The 18979-nt window shown below is 40.8% G+C and overlaps 1 protein-coding gene across 8 annotated transcripts; it reads left to right on the plus strand.

Annotated features, from left to right (window-relative positions):
• The first annotated feature begins 1233 nt into the window (after window positions 1–1233).
• bin1b (bridging integrator 1b) lies at window positions 1234–18424 on the plus strand. Of its 8 annotated transcripts, XM_028979659.1 has the most exons (20): window positions 1234–1510; window positions 6385–6465; window positions 6853–6907; window positions 8917–9011; window positions 10288–10323; window positions 10573–10668; window positions 10910–11017; window positions 11340–11432; window positions 11611–11696; window positions 11800–11875; window positions 12004–12059; window positions 12380–12412; window positions 12691–12757; window positions 13140–13268; window positions 15143–15166; window positions 15576–15923; window positions 16158–16190; window positions 16302–16370; window positions 16445–16546; window positions 16840–18424. In XM_028979659.1, exons 1-20 carry the CDS (start codon window positions 1430–1432, stop codon window positions 16939–16941), a joined length of 1770 nt encoding a protein of 589 aa, XP_028835492.1. In that variant the 5' UTR covers window positions 1234–1429; the 3' UTR covers window positions 16942–18424. The 8 variants fall into 8 exon arrangements, with proteins under 8 accessions (XP_028835492.1, XP_028835493.1, XP_028835495.1 ...); XM_028979660.1 differs by lacking the exon at window positions 12380–12412 and having other exon boundaries at window positions 1235–1510; XM_028979662.1 differs by lacking the exon at window positions 10288–10323 and having other exon boundaries at window positions 1235–1510.
• The last annotated feature ends 555 nt before the right edge of the window (window positions 18425–18979 follow it).

An 18979-nucleotide genomic window follows, 5' to 3' on the forward strand; every position in this document is an offset into this window, starting at 1 on the left:
TTGATAGCATGTCAAAGCATTGATTTCACAACTCAAATGCTTTTTTTATGATAAAGTGTTGTCTGAATTTGTAGGTGGTCAGTTTTTCTAAAGTGTGTGTCCAGTTATCAAACAAGAAAATCTAATTTATTATCTACGTCCCATTACATCCACTTAGGGGCAGCAACGATCCACATTATGACCTAGGATTACATGCGATTGCTCAGTAAAAAGTCCATGAGAGTATACAAATGCTGTATGCTCTATTGGAATATCAATACATAGATCTGAGAGCATTACATATCTGTTATGTCTACCTGCAGCTTGAATTATCGACTAGTATTGGCCAATGGGCCTGGAATAGCATGGAACTGGGCCACGTGGGAACATTTTCATGACAGTGTCAGCATTCCAAAATGCATCAAGTCTGGATAAACGTTTGAAGATGAAGAGTTGTTTTTTTTATTATTCTGTCTATGCAAATAAACTATAAAGCTTAGGCGTGTGGCTTATTAGTAAATGTGACATGAGCCAAGGAATGTGTGGAGAAAAAGAAATCAGTTTCCATTACAGCTAACCTAACACAATGCACTATAGCGCTACCACCAGGCCAACCTGTTTAATATTGCACATCTACTCCAAATTGCAAGAGGTCAAGTTTACAAGGTCATTTAAAAGGGTAATTAGACGTTGCCGAACCATTACAGGCTTTTGCTGGTCTTTTTGTCTTAGGCTTTTTCTTTTCCAAACTGTACGAGTGCGGCCTATAGTTAACATATGTTTGTTCAAATGTTGCCTCCATGAGAAAGACCCAGTCTTTGGACAGTGTCTACAGTCTCCGCTGAGTTCAACCAAGTAGATTTTGCGCATTTTGCAAATTAAGCTTGTAGCTTTATCATTTGCTCGAGGAATTGGCCAGCTTTTAACCTCTGACCAACAGCACAACTTTCGAGTGGAAGAAGCGTGTTGCAAACCACAATTTTCCCTCAAGCATGAACCGAGTTGTGCGCACCAGGGTGGTAGTGGCCTAGTGGGTAACACACTCGCCTGTGAACCAGAAGGCCCAGGTTCAAACCCCACTTACTACCATCGTGTCCCAGAGCAAGACACTCCAGGAGGGGACTGTCCCTGATTGTAAGTCGCTCTGGACAAGGACGTCTGGTAAATGTAAACGTCTGGCCCTTTAAGGACGAGGGAAACCCTATCGCCTTCATTCACTTGCTCGGGGCGAGTTTTACTCCCGACGTCCCAGTACGCACGGCGCGCCGCCGCGGACGGACGGACGGACGCGTTTCCCTTTAAGAGACCGGGGTTGCGCGCCTGGCAGCCCGGCTGCACCTTTAAGAAGGTTTTACTGTGTAACGGGAGCTCTTCCCCCCCCCGCCAACTCGGCTCCTCGGCTGTTCTCGGCTGGCCGCCGTGCGCCCCGCTTCTCCGGAGAGTCGACGCGATGGCCGAGACCGGGAAAGGAGTTACGGCCGGAAAACTGGCGAGCAACGTTCAGAAGAAGATCACCCGGGCGCAGGAGAAGGTGAGACGTTCGGGGAGTTGTGACAGCCAGAATAATCCCGCTGACAGCCAGGTCCACGTCCCTGCGTGTACCTGGAAGGAGGGCCGGTGGCGATTAAAAAGTTGGCGCGCCTCTGATCCCCCTTATAATAAAACGTCATTCTTACGGCCGCTTACGGTCACTTGTTGCTTTTGCTCAGTCATCGAAAATGTAAAACGACGTGAAGTTTGACTGCGATGAAGCCCTGTTAACCGATGTTAAGTCCCCGCGACGCTTCGTGTGCAGGTAGCGAGGACCGAACGGAGCTTTTAATCGCTAATGCGTAAGTCGCATTAACTCGGACAGCAGAAGAAACCGGACCCCGCGTCGGTAATAACCGCAGCGGGCGTGTACGCTTCTATTTAGACCCGCTACCTCCAGACAAAAATACCCGCCACGCTTCAGACTTTCTGTGTAAGATGAAGATGACATTAGTGTTTTTTATTTATTTGTTCAGACTTCACTAAACGTTGCATAGAGCCCCTGTTCACTTAGTAGTGTTGTAGTGGAATGTGTGTGTGTGTGTGTGTGTGTGCTTCGGTGCTGAGCTTTGGTTAAGGAGAAGTTCCCCCAGTATATCAGGTCATAACTGCTCTGAACTTTGAGGGTGTTGAGGTGCACATCTTCATCTCCGGGCGACTGGAATCAGCTTGTAGGAGTTCCTTGTGTAACTCTGCCTAATAGGTTTAACACTTCATGAGGGTCTCTGATGAGCTCGGGCCATTTGGCAGATGTCTCTGTAGTCTTCTGGTCGGCACTTGAGGTGTAGTTGGTAAACTTCATTTGGTAGATCCTTCAATAATATCTGTAGTTTCAATGGTGAACATCACGCCACATCAGTCTCGTCACTTCACGTGAGACGTCCAGACACTCAGCCACTCCTCCCTGACACCCAGCCAGGTAGTGCAATGGTGTCAGCCTTGGCAAAGGCCCCAGTTCCACTCACCCCTATCGCTCTGTTGTTCCCTTTCTTTCTGTTTCATGTCGTTATTTCTAGCATCGTGCAGCGTTGATGTTTGCTTTGAGTGTTGTTTCTCTCCCGATGCTTGTCCTACATTTCAGCAGGAAGCTGGAAACAGGAATCTCCTTGTGTCTCAGGTTTCTGTAGTGACACTGTGTCCAGTGTGTTTATGGTGTAGTAGATGTCCTTATGTGGGATAATGACAGGAATGGGTTAAGGGTTTGGAATTACCCTACAATAGAGGGTCTGGCAGCTTCATCCTTCCTAGGAAACTCATGCTGACCCTTCAATTGTGACCTATGACTAGTGCCATTCATTCATAGTGCTGGGATGAACCTCCATCACCCTTACTGTTACCATCCTTAGTGGTTTACCAGACCCCACCCTGTCTCATATAACATGCCTTTTTTCTGCACCCATTCTTCCATCTCCACCAGTCCACCTGTTCCTGTTGGCCCATCATTCCCCCTATGAATAGTACACACAGTACACAGCAAATGCTAAACCCCCAGACCTCCCTGAATGAGTTGTGGATGGGGGGATAGCAACAGTGTGCTGGGTATTTTTGGACTGGAAACTGAACACCATGTGCCATCAGTACTGGTATAACACAACGTGGCGATGTGGAAGTGTACAGTCCAACACACACCAAGAACTCAGTATTTGTTTAAATAAAAAAAAAAAAAAAAAAACATATGGCAAGGTCTTCTTGATCTGATTATCCAGAATAAACACACTGCACAAAGCTGTGGCTTTTAAATCCGCCATATCTTGAGCTTGACAAAGTAAAGAGAGCCCCTAATGGAGACCATACGTTTGCATATCCACACAGGCAAGCAGATTGTGTGTGTGTGTGTGTGTGTGTGTAATATATTCAGAACCTGCATTGGTATGTCCACACTATATGAGGGTTTTCTCATTTTCATTCAGCAGAAGAACTGTGTCTCAGTATAGGATCTAATGCTTGGCATTGTGAGGCTAATCAATTAAACATGGCAGGTCTTTACTGCAAAGACAGCTCAACTGTATGGACTCTCAGCTGTGTTTTTCATGGAGTGCTATGCAGAATGCTTGTGTAAAATGAAACAGCATACTGAAAGGCTCAAATATGCAAAGAATACCGAAGTACATATGAAAATGCATTGCCTGTTTTTCCTTCTGTTTCTCTTTCTTTCTTTTTGTCTTTCATTGGGGCACTTTACCACCAGCAGGTTGGCTGATTCAAAGAGATCATTAGCTGTGAAAGATTTTATTATTCATTTCTATGTCTTCATCCCATATCCTCTCTGTCAAGAGGTTGATGTTCAGGATCAACTTACATCCAAAACAGGCCACTCCCACCCCCATGATTCTTGCTTGACATTCCTGATTTAAGGTCACCACCTTTGTCCTTGTGAAAACCTGTAGTTTTAATTCTAAATATCCCTTCCCTTTTCATTAACATTTTGCTGAATGTTGTTGAGGCTCTTAGTAATGATAAACATGCTTTTATTTGAGTACAAAAAAAAAAAAAAATGATAAGGCTTGGAGACATTAAGGAAATAAAGACGCGTCTTTCAGTGATGCAGCAGTCTTGTCTCTTGATGTGAGTGATGGTAGCATAGGGTGAGCAGGTGATCTTTAAAATAGTTTCCAAATGTGCTCCATTTAAAACCGTGCTCAGCTCCCCCTTCATCGGCCTGGTGGGGGTTTCTCAGAGTCCAGTGAGTCACACTTCATGCAGGGCATGCCTGACAGGAAATGCGACTCGTTATTCTGCGTACAGGAAGCCTGTCTTTCCTGACAGGAGCTTGTTTGGCCCCAAATGGTAACAAGTAATTTGTGCCTAAATAGCTTAAATGATTTGTTTCCTCCCCTTTTTCATGCTTAGATCCAAATGTTTGCTCATTGGTGGATTACACTATGATTTTGCCTGCCATTTTTATTGGAATTTATCGGGGCCTTGTGCATTGGTGTGGGAGCTTATGACTAGATGTTTAGATATGTGGTAGCTCTTTGTTATATAAGACACTGCATCAAAGATGCTCTGCATCCTAGACAGATTTGCGAAGACCTTACTTTCAGCTTACCGGTGTAGTACCGCAGCACAATGAACATACCAAAATGCACTCCGACTGCCAAGTGTCACGTCTGCATGAAGCAAAACCGCAGCAAAGCTGCCATATTTACCCGGCGTAGAAAAAGAACCACAACAGTGACCACAATGAAACTCACACTATTATAGTGTCCACTAAAATATAATGCCTACAATGGCCTTTGGAAAGTGCTTTCTGTTTCACAATGGGTAATCAGATCCACGGTCTCAAATGATTTATTGAGTAAAAGGTATAAATATTTTTGGAGAAGTGCAGAAGTGGAATTTGTGAATGCCCGGATTTATCTTCTCTACTTTGATCCCTCTCTTGTAATCATAAATATTTTATCCCTCTGTCTTATATACTCTATATGCTGTTTCTTTACATCAGCGTCTGATGTGCTGGAGTCTGCATTTCTTTGACCACACAGACACAGCATCCCTAGATTGTAGAAGTGAAACTGCATATTCATGGCTCACAGATTGACTGCAGCAAACATGGTTCTGGCTGTTGTGCCCAGTCTCCGTTTCCTTATTACATGAGACGCCTCAGCATAGGGTGCATTTGGGATTACAGAAAGCTTGAAAATGGATTAGCTTCCTCTTTCACATCCTCTTTATCCACTCAGCCTTAGAGACTAGGACTGCTAACTGTTTAAAGAATCTCAGTGATTTATATACCCAAGTGCAAATGAATTTCATTTGTCAGTTTGTGTTCTCTATGAAGAATTGTTTTCGGAACTGCCAAATGCAATATTTTCCATGAATGAATGCACAATTAGTCTAGGTCCAAAATTAGATCCAAAAACCGTGTTGTGCTCAGGCCTATATTGTGCCAGCAGTTGTGTTCATTATAAGGCAGCTGAGGGAATTGAGCAGATGGGCATTATACACTTTTCTATAATTCTATTATTTCTGCTATTCATGTTTCTCAATTTTCTATTCAATTGAGAGTTAAATAGAGGATTAAAATCATTTACTCTGGCAAGAGGTATGGGGAAAGATCTGTTAAAATATAAAAAGCATATCAAAGGATGCTAGTGTGAGTTTATTCACTAGTCACTGTTTCTAATGGACTCCATTCAGATGTTCTGGAGGAGGGCAAGATCTCATGAATCAAAAAGAGCTCTGCCCCAGGTTATTTGTTCAGAATGTATATAGGGGATGGGTTATTGGTGGCCTAGTCCGTAAGCAAGTGGACCCGTAATCAGAGGGTTGCCGGTTCAAATCCCAAGCTGCCACTGAGGAGCCACTGAACAAAGCACCATCCTCACACACTGCTTCTCCGGGCGCCTTTCATGGCTGCCCACAGCTCAACAAGGGTGATTGTTAAAAGCAGAGGACACATTTCATTGTGTTAATTGTGTGCACCATGTGCTGCGCTTCACAATGACAATCACTTCACTTCATCCACTTCATTTAAATACATTAAAATATGGATCCAAACTTATATCATGATAGGCTGACCGATATTATAAGAAATTGGAAGGCCGAAGGAATACCGTGGAATGGGCTGCGGAACTGGCAAGAGTGGCATCATTCAAAAAGATGTCCTACAGGAAGTCTGGAAGATTCGATTTCTATGAGCATAAATGGGGTATAGTTATTTATTTATTTATTTATTTATTTATTTGTATTTCTCAGGTTTCATATTGAATGTACTTTTGTATTCAAAATTTTTCAATCTGTACGTGGTGATGATTGGGGAGTTGAAGGGTGGGTTGGTGTGTTTGTTCATGGTTTTTAGTTTCTTTCTTTGTTGTTGACTTACTGTGATATACTGGAAAACTAACAAAAAATTACTCTTTTCTGTCTAATCAGGTTTTACAAAAGTTGGGTAAAGCCGATGAGACCAAAGACACAGCCTTTGAAGAAGGGGTAACAAACTTCAACAAGCAGATGGTGTGTATGGTTCACACACATATCTAATATAATTGTTTTTTTTTACTTTTCATGCTAGTCTTGTCACTTAGTCAAATTCCAGCTTCATATTGTACATCAGTCCAGAGGGGTAACTGCTAGCACACACTTCCTTTTAATACATTTGATGTCAGCTTATGGCTTTCTTTTTCCTCCTGAATTCCCTTTTCCTCCTTAAATGCATTATAGCAAGTAAAAATAAATATATATTCTTATAATCCATTTGGTGGGAAATGTATATATTTAACAGAATAATTGTCATGTAACATGCATTCATTATTATATTGAGAGCAGAACGGTTCCATATAAAGTCTAAGAATATTATAGTGTTGGGAATGCTCTAACTGTAATCTGCGCTTGTGTTGCCAGGCAGAGGGAACCAAACTACAGAAAGACCTGAAGGCGTATCTGGCAGCAGTAAAAAGTACTGTCTTTTCTTTGTCTCTCTGCATCCAACTCCAATCCAATCCAGGGTGGTAGTAGCCTAGTGGGTAACACACTCGCCTATGAACCAGAAGACCCGGGTTCGAATCCCACTAACTACCATTGTGTCCCTGAGCAAGACACTTAACCCTAAATTGCTCCAGGGAGACTGTCCCTGTAACTACTGATTGTAAGTCGCTCTGGATAAGGGCGTCTGATAAATGCTGTAAATGTAAATGTAAATGTAAATGTATTTATAAAGCACTTAAAAGGACAAACACAGTACCAAAGTGCTGTACATTTTATAAATTAGAACAATAATTAAAAATAACTAGCACCACATAAAATATACGACAAATAAAATAAATAAAATCAGCAAAATGAAATCAAAAGTGTATAAAATCACTAAAAGCGAACAAAATACTACAATAAAAGTAAAAGAAAAAGCTAAAATAGGGGTAGTGTGCTCAAACGTCAGAGTGCCAAATAAAAATGCGCTGCAGCATTTTGAACCCTCTGAAGATGCATGATGGAATAAGCATAAATAATAATAAATAAAGTGAAGTGATTGTCACATGTGATACACAGCAGCACAGCACACGGTGCACACAGTGAAATTTGTCCTCTGCATTTAACCCCTAACCCCTCACCCTGAGTAAGCAGTGGGCAGCCATGACAGGTGTGCAGGGAGCAGTGTGCGGGGACGGTGCTTTGCTCAGTGGCACCTTGGCAGATTGGGATTCGAACCGGCAACCTTCTGATTACGGTGCCACTTCCTTAACCGCTAGGCCACCACTGCCCCACTGCACTGACACCTATATAAAGTGCATTGCATTGCAGGGGTGACAAAGGCGTTCATTACAGTCTCAAAATTCTGCCGGGAAAGAATAGGTTTTATTTTAGCCAACTGCCTCAGTTGGAAGAGGCTCGATTTTAACGACTGCATTAATTTGACAATCAATCTTAAGTTCAGCTTTTAGTTAGACTCCTAAATTTGTGGCAATTGGCTTATTATACTGGTCAAGGAATCTAAATACACCTTACTGGTGTCAGAGGGGCTACCAGAAACCATCATCTCAGTCTTTTTCTCCTTGAATATTAAAAGGTTAAGAGCCACCCAGGCTTTTATATCATAAAGACAACTAAGTAATGTCTGAACAGAGCATGTGCCTGTTTTCTTGAGGGGGACACAGATCTGGTAGTAATCAGCATAAAAGTGATGTATTTTTATTTGATGTATAAATCCAAGAGGGAGTAAATACAAAGAAAAGAGGAGGGGACCAAGAACGGAGCCCTGTGGGACACCACACAAGAGAGGAGCAAAGAATGTCACAAAGACTGACACAAAAAGTTTGCTCTGTCATGTAGGACCTGCAGCACCCAAGTTTTGTGCCCCTGATACCCAACCACTGCTTCAAATTAGATAGTATAATGGCCTGATCCACTGTTTAATATTTTTTGGGACCACACCTGACAAACTCTGATCAATCACAGGTCCAACTGTGGGTGACACCTCTTTAAACAGTCAGCAAAAGACTTTATCATTCAGCAGGCTTTAATCAACCAACAATCTCTTTTAGAGAGGACAGGGTCACCAGCTCAAACCTTTTCAGAAAACGGAGAGATTTGAGCCCTAGTGGAAGAGACCTACTCAATAAAAAATATTTTTCACAGGCTGCACATTTAAGAACAGAGTAAACTATCTTAAAACAAAACAAAAAAAAAAAACATTTGACACAATAATGTCAGAAAGGTGGTGTTTTCTTTTGTCATCAGTCTAGCAGTCCTTTAACATCAGAAATGATACTTGCAGTTAGTCCACGCGACGAGGTCCTTCAGGATAAATGCGAGGTCCCTAGCAAACAAAACCTTTATCAGGCCAATCCTAGACAGCAAATCCCTTTGTCTGTATCATCCGCCATATCTCTCTTTCTATGTGTCACCTGTAACCCTATTTTCATGTGTATGTGCATCTCTCTGTTGTCAACTATATCCTTTTCGCCTTCACAGCCATGCATGAGTCGTCCAAGCGCCTACAGGACTGTCTGGCAGACATGTACGAGCCAGAGTGGTTTGGCAAGGAGGAAATGGACTCTATTGCAGAGGTGCGTGGGGTGATCACCTCAGGAAAATGTGTGGCCACCTTAACTCCTAATTCAGAGCTCTTTGAATACAGTCTGTCTGTCATGCATGTGTGGTTTACTGGTTTTTACACTGATTAAATTTTATTTTTAATTTCATTCTATATAGAGTGGCATTTAAGTGATAGTGATTGAAAGTGAAAAGTCAAGTGGACAAAATGAAGTGGTCAGCAAAAGGCATTTTGTAAGACTTATACATTATTAAAAGGAATGAAATACCATGCCAAATGTTTTGATCACCCCAGTTCCACATGGGGTGCTTTGATGATGCTTTGGGCTTGTCTTGGAGCCTGTGACATGGGGAAGATATCTTAAGAAATTAAATCTGTAGTATGGCTGCCCACTGCTCACCAAATGTTAGAAGCAGAGGACACATTTCATGGTGTGCACCATGTGCTGTTTTAGTGTAAATTATGGACATAACAATAATCTTGCTTAAAATATGTCATGACATTTGGTGATCAGACCAAAACAATGATGCAAGCCAGGAACCTGTGTCACATCACTTAGAGAGCCTCAGGTTAACATTTGTGGTTTGGGGACTGTTTAAACAAAGGATTTGTAGATTGTAGACAAATTGTGAACCAGGTTCTTTATTGTAAAAGATACTGTATACTATTTCTTGAGATTGTAACCATCTGAATGCTCTTTTCCTATCATGGATTAGATCCTAACGTGTTATTAAAGTGATCATAGCTGCTACTATTTAAAATGCTACTTTAAACATGGCAGCCTCCCTGAAAGAGGATGTGCTCTGTAAGTGGATGTAAAGCTTATGAATGCAAATTGATTATGCACTAATGACAACATACCTATTACAACACTAGTACTATAATACTACAACTATAACTGTATTATGCTATATCTCCTTAAACCAAAGTACTGCACCAACATTAATAGAAAGAGTGGCATGATGGTATTAACCAACCGTTGAGGCTCTACAAGCAAAACAAGATATCCCAGTCAAATCCTTGTTTTAGAACTCAATATATTAAATATATAGACTAGAAATTGGCATAGTTTTGCAATACATTTTGTCCTTCATATTGTTTAACACGTTATCATGACTAATGAGAACATGATAAACAACGTAGTTATGGAAATTAACAGTGACTGTGGGTTAATTTTAGGATTAGGGGTCCTCCCATTATGTCTCATTCAGAAGAATGTTTAGTTTTCTGTCGGCTCATGCTTTGCTTTTTCTCTCGGGACTGCTTGTCCCCCCCCTTAATCTCAAAAGGAGATGATAGAGAAAGAAATGGACAATAACCTGGAGGTAAAACAGGAAAGTTTCATTATTGTAGATACTCAGTAGAGTCACATTGATTTGTGCTGGACTGTAGAGGTGTGACTGGAAGAGTAAATTAGATGCTATAGATCTACAAATATAGATCTGCCGCTATAGAAACCCAGTGTGCAAATGCTTTACCAATCTTTAAAATCAGTTGTTAGTTTCAGTTGTGTTTTGTGTAGCTGTGAATGTAATGCTCATTATTCCAGCCCCTAATATTGTTTTATGTGGCAGGACACAGACCTCCTCTGGATTGATTATCATCAGAAGTTGGTTGACCATGCTGTCATGTCCATGGATACATATCTGTCCCAGTTTCCAGACATTAAGGTAAACATTGTCATTCATTTGGATTTATATTTTGTTGCTATATTGTAATATTATATTGACATACTTGTCTTATGTTATTGTATTATAATGCATTGGTCTTCGATAAAGAATTTAGAGCAAAAGGCATTATGTATTTGTGCTATTTCTGTTTATGTATCAATTGGTAAATGTCCACATACATCATACATTAAATTGATCTTATGAATTTATGATTAACTAACTTCTGTGTGCCCTTCTGCAGGCTCGCATTGCTAAGCGTGACAGAAAGTTGGTGGATTATGACAGCGCCAGACATCATTTTGGCTCTTTGCAGAAGGGCAAGAAGAAGGATGAAGTGAAGATGGCTAAGGTAATGGAGTTGCATGCAAACGCTACTCGATCATTCTCATGTATGTTTTGTAGAGAGAATTCTCTTACTTCAAAACAAAAACTATTCACTGCAAATGTCCTGCATGTCCAGGATTATATCTGACGCATCCTATGTCTGATAAATGTCTGTGGATGCCATACCATGTGTGGCCTATATGACTGTGTGCTTGCATACAAATGTGTGTGTGTCATAAAACACATTTATAACATTTTAAGTGACTGATGTCTTGCTTTTATTAATTACTCTCTAGCTTTCTATGTTTACTCACCCCTATCTCTCTGACATCTGTCAATGTGTTTAGCCAGTTGCTATTCTGGAGAAGGCTGCTCCAGGTTGGGCCCAGGGGATAATCTCTGCGCATCACGTTGCTCAAACTAACCTCACCTGGAACCAGGTGACTCACATGTCACTCATTCCTCTGTCTCCACTCTAACCCCAGACAGATTGTGCTATTGATTTGTCCTTTTGCTTGTGCTCATTCCATTCTGCAGATGATTTATTTATGATTACAAAAAAAAATGTTCCTCAAGGGTGACATTGCCTTTATAAAGGAATTTTGTGTATGGTTGTAGGCAGAAGAAGAGTTGGGGCGAGCTCAGAAAGTTTTTGAAGAGTTAAATATGGAACTACAGGAGGATCTCCCATCATTGTGGAACAGGTGAACAGTCTTTACCATCTCTCTCTCTCATCCACAGCCTTTATATTACATGAATTGACACGTTTTTATAACCTTATAACCCTCTCTCTACCCCTTAATCCAGTCGTGTTGGCTTCTACGTTGAGACATTCCAGAATGTTTCCAGTTTCAGTGAGAAGTTTCACAGAGAAATGGGAAAGGTATGCACCTTCAGAAAGACTATTTGATAAGTAACTTAAATAGAGTTCTGAAGTAATTAATTTGTTGCTTGATTTAATACACTGTTAAATTTACATTGTGGATCTACTATTTTTCCACCTGCTGACAGATGAGTCAGAATCTGTATGATGTCATGACCAAACTGGAAGAACAGCGTCAAGCCAAGTGAGTCTTTGATTACTTCTACATACTCTGAAACAGTCCACATGCAGGTGATAGTCACTTGTGTAGTTTACAGTCTGTTAATGTGTACAGTAGGGGTATTTTTCAAAGCAAGTCTTCCCAGTAGAATTCCCAGTACAAAATTTGTGGAAATGAACCCTGCTTACAGATAACAACACGTTCATGGATTAAGCCTAGCCCTTTTGAATTGGGGACTGAATTGAAGTTCTCTTTCTGTCAAGTTTCCCTATTATTTAGTCATTCAGCTGTAGCATTTATTGATTTTGCATGCTTTTAGAGTAAATGACTCACGATGTTTACAGAAAAAATGTGAAGACACCAGCCAAAGGGAGGAGGTAACTGCAAGGAATCATATTTGTCTGAATCTTTGTGTGCTTGGGTGCATATCTGCATGTTGTAGAAATTAGTGAAGAAATTTTCACTGAACAAAATGCATGTTGCAGATAACAGCTGTTAACAAACATGACCTGCATGCTGCTGGAGCCTTACTGATCTCACAGATCTTTGCTTCCCCCTGTTGGATGAGTAGAATGGTGCATGCTGATTTTATACCAGTAAAAATCTGGAGGAGCAAAAGCTTCTAAAAACCATATTGTGTTTTTTTGTCACACAGTGAAGCAGCAGCCAATCATAACCTCAGCACAGAGACGGATTCAGCCATTCCCAAATCACCGTCTAAGGTACAGTATAGTGAGAAAGACACTGAAAGATGTCATCCAATGTACATGTACATCTTGGGAGTTAGGTATTGTTATATGGGTGAGTGCAAGACAAAGTCTCTGCAAAAAAAATTTATTCCTAAAAATCATAACACTAGTGTAACATTTTCCTCAAATAATCTATCAACATACAATTTCATTATGCTTAATTGTATGGGTACTGTTTGCAATCTTGTTCCCACATTTGCAAGAATGTATCTGCTCCAACAAGTTAAATCATTAACCTATGGTGTGTACTGGTAAAGTGTACTAACCATGCGTTATGTCTGTTTTCCCCTTTACTGCTGCTGTGGGTGTGTGTCTTCATGCTTGTGCATGCTTGTGAATGTGTTGGACATCACAGTTAAGACCAGGTCCACCTGTTCCCCCTATGCCTAAAGCAAGTCCATCTAAAGACGTTCAGCAGGAGAACATAATTGACTTCTTTGGGGATGCACCAGTCCCCACTGTTAACACAACCACTCCAACACAGGTCAGATAACCAGCATCCCACTCCCATCTATCCTGCTCTAATTGCTCCTTGATAACCTTTAGAATCCTCATACATATAAACTCAGACACCTTCCTGTACATACGGACCACTTTAAGGACCATCATGGTTTTTAGAGTTCACACAAACTCTCTGATAGTGCTTGCACACTAGTGCTCTGCAATTCTGCAATGAGTTTATATGCACTCCTGTAAATTCCAATTTTCCTCTCCTAGTTAAAGGTCCCCTGATATGAAAATGTTCTTTGCTTTCTGTAGGTGTTAGTTGTCCCCTAATACTATATCTGAAGTGTAGAATTACATCCAATGTTAGTCAGTCCCACAAAGAGATTTCCCCCTGGATGTGCTGTTTTGGTGTGTGTAGATTTAAATGCAAATTAGGGCAAGGTCGGCCTATAGAAGGTGGAGGACATTCGCAGAAATTATCACCATTCACCAACCACAATGCGCAGACAGGAAGGCTTGTCGGTGAAACAGAATGGCCAGAGCACTCTTTATATATATTGCCATTTCTAGCCACTGGGCCATAGACAGGCTAGGGAAACTCGTATTAATGTTAAATAATATCACAAAGTGAAATTTTCATGATAGGGGACCTTTAAGCAGTGTTTGTAGTAACCCTCCCCAGTAAATATGCTCTATCTCTCCTTTGCCACTCCTGTGTGTGTGCTTGCATTTGTGGGGCAGTTTGAGACCCCAGCAGTGGGAAATCTGCTTGATATGGACCTGGATGTCATGCAGGCCATTACCGTCCCACCAACCACCCAGGTGGGTTTTGCAGGACAAGAGAGGTCAGGCTCAGGCAGAAGCTTTATATTACAAATTCAGGAGCTGTGTGACATAATTACAAGTGCCCAGATGAGGGGTGTGTAGGTCTATGTGCATTGTCCTGAATAGGACTGACCAGGGTCACGCTAAAGCACACCCTCTGGTACGTTGTATGCTTTGGGGCAGTGGATAGCCTACCGGGTAAGCAAGCGGACCTGTAATAGGAAAGTTACCGGTTCTCCTGAACCGACAAGGTGCTACTGAGGTGCCATTGAGCAAAGCACCGTCCCCACACACTGATCCCCTGGTGCCTGTCATGACTGCTGACCAAGGTGATTGATTAAATGAAGAGGAAACATTTCATTGTGTGCACAGTGTGCTGTGATGCAGTATTTCACAATGACAAGGACAATCACTTCACTTCACTTTGTCATAAAGGCTACCTGCCTCAGTTGGTGCTTGTTCTATGTATTGACATAACTCAGGGAGAGGAAGCTGAGACGAAGCCTAAAACTTGAACATTTGTTGTCCTGGCAAAAATCACTGTTTGGCTCAAGCATTAACCTGGCCTCTGTCCTACAGCAAGCAAATTCATTTCCCAATATATTTGAGTAAGAATGTTATCTTACTCTCTAAAGCAGACGTCAGCAACCCTAGTCCTGGACTACTCTTTTTCTGCATATTTTTGGGTTTGCCCCTCATGTAGCACACATGTGGCAAACATTTTTGCCTCTTTAGCACACAGTTCTTGAGTTATATCAAGTTTGGTAGAACATTGAAAGATTTAAACTGTGCAGGGCTGGTGCTCTCCAGGACCAGGGTTGTGACCCCTTAATGCCTGTTTTCATTTCGTTGCTTTGTTAATTACATGTATTTAATTACAAGGCGCTTGCAAAATGCAAATGTCTGTCTACTGAAACAATTGACCACGGAGCTATATGTAATTTGCCTCCAAACAGTAGTCTTATTATAAATGTCTTTAAATAGCCTTTAAAATGTCATAAATGTCTTTATGAAAAAATAATTCCCTCAACATAATTCCCTCTCTGTAACACTCACACACTGTCACATTTTACTGCCTCACGGAAGGCGCCGTCTTGGGATTCATGGGAGGTAAGCATGGGTTCATAGGTTCATACCTCATAAGCAATGGAGCAGTTATTGTTGTTAATGTTTATTAGCTGTCCTGTCCATATTTTGCTATAAATACTAAAGGGTCAGTTATGAATGCCATTTGAAGTTTTTTTGAAGATCGTTTAAAGGGAATGTTGAATAGCAAGGACCTTTGAAGACATCACCTACAAGATAATAGTTATAAAGAGCAAGGAATAAATTTACAATTATGTACTTAAGAATAGTTCTTTTTATACGCTTATTTTTATAATATAGTCTTTGAGTTCAGAAGCATTAAAATATCTTCTGCTGGATTCTTCACTCCTCCCTTCCACGCTTAAAACCTGTCCCATCAAATCCGGCACTGACCCCTCTTAACTACCTGCCAACCCCTACCAATCCTCATTAGCCTGAAGCACCCCCTGCAGCTTCAGATGAGCCTCAGCAGTGGGACTCAGACGAAGACTTGGATTCGAATGCACAGCCAAGTTGGGATGGCAACCCCCAAACTGTGCAGTCGTATGAACAGCCCAGCTGGGATGATGACTGCACAGAGGAGACTCATCAGGCCGGCTGGGACAACGATGACTATGTCACAGCTCATACCGGCTGGTCAAAGGATGGGGCTCATGAGGAGAATCAAGTGGGGTTGGAGGGATCTGCTCATGAGGTTGCTGAGGCAGAATGGGATGGTGAAGCCCGAACTGAGTGGGCGGAGTCTCCGCAGGCAGTCTGGGAAGGGGATGACTTACAGAGTGTAAGCAGTCAGATTGAATAGGTGTAAAAGTTGGTGTGGCTAGATTTTGTAGTCACAGATGCCAGATCTCTTTAGGCACTTGTTGGTACACAATGATGTTTCAGGCCAGTTCTGTAAGTAAAAGTGTCATTGGTCCATTTGTGGGTGATACTGGCGTAGTGATTCAACTTTCTCAGCCTTCACTATTTAGTTTTTTTTTTTCTGTGCTTATTCCATGCATTTTCTCCCCCCCAGACTGACACATTTGCAGTGACTGAAGCAACATCTGTAAGTCTTTAAAGTTCATTTAAAGTTCACTAATTTTATGATTTGTCATGCTTTCATTTTTTTATTTAATTGTGCATGTCGAATTGTCTATTTTATCCATATTTACCCCAGAATGCTGTTCCAACGGTAACTAATGGCTCATCTGAGAGTGGAGAGTTACCACCTGGACTGCTTTATAAGGTGTGTTTGTGTCTTTGCATTTACAAGGTATGTTACATGAGAGCACTAATAAATGTAGTGTGATTTCTGCTCAGGTTAAAGCGATGCACGACTACGCTGCTACAGATTCAGATGAGTTGGACATGAAAGCTGGGGATGTTGTTCTGGTGATTGCCTTTGACAGCCCTGATGAACAGGTCATACAGAACAGATACTTCCATGTACCCATATACACACTGCTCAGTATTAAGGTATCACAGTACCAGTATTAGCTTGCACAGAACTTATCACTTCTAACCTATATATCTCTGAAAATCTCACATTTGTTCTAGCAGAGATCACCCACAGAGCTATTGTTCTATTAGGAAAATGCATAGTCTGTACTTGATGTGTATGTAAGTGGAGCTCTGCAACATTCATCAGTTGTGCTTTTAACATGCTTGGAAAACGCCCTCAAACACATGATTATGCGCTTCTCTTCTGAATTTAGGACGATGGATGGTTGCTAGGTGTGAAGGAATCTGACTGGCTTCAGAATAAGAGTCTCTCTGCAAAGGGAGTTTTTCCTGAGAACTTCACCCAGAAGTGCTGAGTTGTCCAATTTCTTGCTTTCTCTAATTTCTTCCTTCTATCCTCCTCACTCCCATGTCCTTATCTGTCTTTCTCAATTTCTTTGAATGAAGGGCTAACGAACTGTACCAAACACATGCCATGCCCTAAATTGTGTTCTCTACTCAAATTTACATTTACATTTACGGCATTTGGCAGACGCCCTTATCCAGAGCGACTTACAACGTGCTTTCAAGTTACCATCAATGAAGAGATCAATTCCGGTTCACTAGGACCCCAAGAAATCTCCCTGAAACACCAATGAATGATTATGATGATAAAATTGCCTCCAAGATGCTGTAAAGGATTTATTGTCCCTTCATCATTGTTACCCTTAACCTTTAGTCTGGCCTTTAGGTGACAAACACCTCTCCTCAGTCACTGATGACTCGGGTATAAATAAAAACCTGTTCACTGACATACCTATCTTTTAACGTAGCTTTCGTTTTATTTATATATATTTCTGTTTGATTGTTCTGAGAATATCATCTGACATGAAAGCAAAACGGAAAAAGTAAAGAAAAGCACATTTTGGACCTCATTAGAATGAATACTCGTATAATCACAAATATGTATTATAAAAATATATATTTTAAAACCTTGTCATAGTTGCATGGTGAATTTTGTTTGTATGTTTTTGTATGTTGGTGTAAAAGACTGGAACAAACTGATGTGGGATCAGTTTTTTTTTTTTTCCCCCACAAATCAATTCAGAGATCTGAGCTTGGACCAGTGTGTAGGTTGATTATCGCAGTAACTGAACTTTCTATCTCAGCTGCATCACTGATCAAATAGAAAGGTGTTCAGCTCAGAAAAATAAGTCACTTCCTTACAAGGCACTCGTCAGTGAAGAACTTTGTCTCAAAACGTAAATCAATGTTTGATGCATGCTGGAATGTCAAATAGAACCAGAAACAGGAAATTATTAACCGTTATCAAATGAATGGAAATTGCAAATTTTTACGCCCACTCATATTCCCTTAATATGAATAATATTAACAATCACCCTTGGTGAGCAGTGGGCAGCCATGACAGGGGCCCGGGGAGCAGTGTGTGGGGACGGTGCTTTACTCAGTGACACCTCAGTAGCACCTTAGTGGATCAGAATTAAAACAGACAACCTTCTGATTATGGGGCGCTTCCTTAAACGCTAGAAGACCACTGCCCCTTATCTGCATCACATACTATTAGTAATTATTAGGAAAATGGTTAAAAGGGGTAACAATTTATGTGTTTACTCTAATATTAAGATAAGGACTTCTAATGAAACAAGAACAGTTACAGATTTTTTTGGTTTGCGGATTACGGGAAAACTGATCCTGGGTCTGTTTATAAAGTTGGAATTTTTTTTATTCAGAGAAATTGTTTGTTTCTCTTGTCTGAACACACTGTAATTATAGAACCACTCTGTCTCCTGATCTGTCAACTTGAAAATCTTGAACATTAAAAAACGAGATTAATTTAAACATCCTCTCTCCTTTTTTACCTCTACATCTTTGGTTTTATACAGGAATTGAATTAGAAAACTGTAAAAGAAGATTCTCAAGAATTGTCTGTAGACTGTAATTTTATTAGAATTTAACTACCAAACAGTGGACAGTTCAGTACCAAAATCTTTATCTGAACATGCAAAAAAAGGTTGCTTAGCAAAACATACACAATAATTTCAAAATTCTCATTATTCAATAGCAAATCACTTAAGAAAGTGTAACCCACATTGCGGTTAGTACTGACTGTGTTGGAGAGGAAGATGAAGAAGGAGAGGAATATTTTTCTTCAAGGCTGATCACTTAGTTCCCAAAGAAATCAACAGTTTGTGTTAAAGGAAAATGTGTTCAAGAGTGGTTTTGTGTTTTGTCTTCTTTTTAGACACCAGTCAGTGGTTACAGATCACAGCAGGAAAGAGAGCAGCTACCAAATCCCTTGGTGTGTTAACATATAACTCTGATTCTGATGTTAACACTATTGTTAGCATGATCAGTATATACATTTCTCTAAGACATCCTAGATCTGAATGAATG

Source organism: Denticeps clupeoides, chromosome 5 (assembly GCF_900700375.1).
Source record: "Denticeps clupeoides chromosome 5, fDenClu1.1, whole genome shotgun sequence".
NCBI lineage: Eukaryota > Metazoa > Chordata > Actinopteri > Clupeiformes > Denticipitidae > Denticeps > Denticeps clupeoides.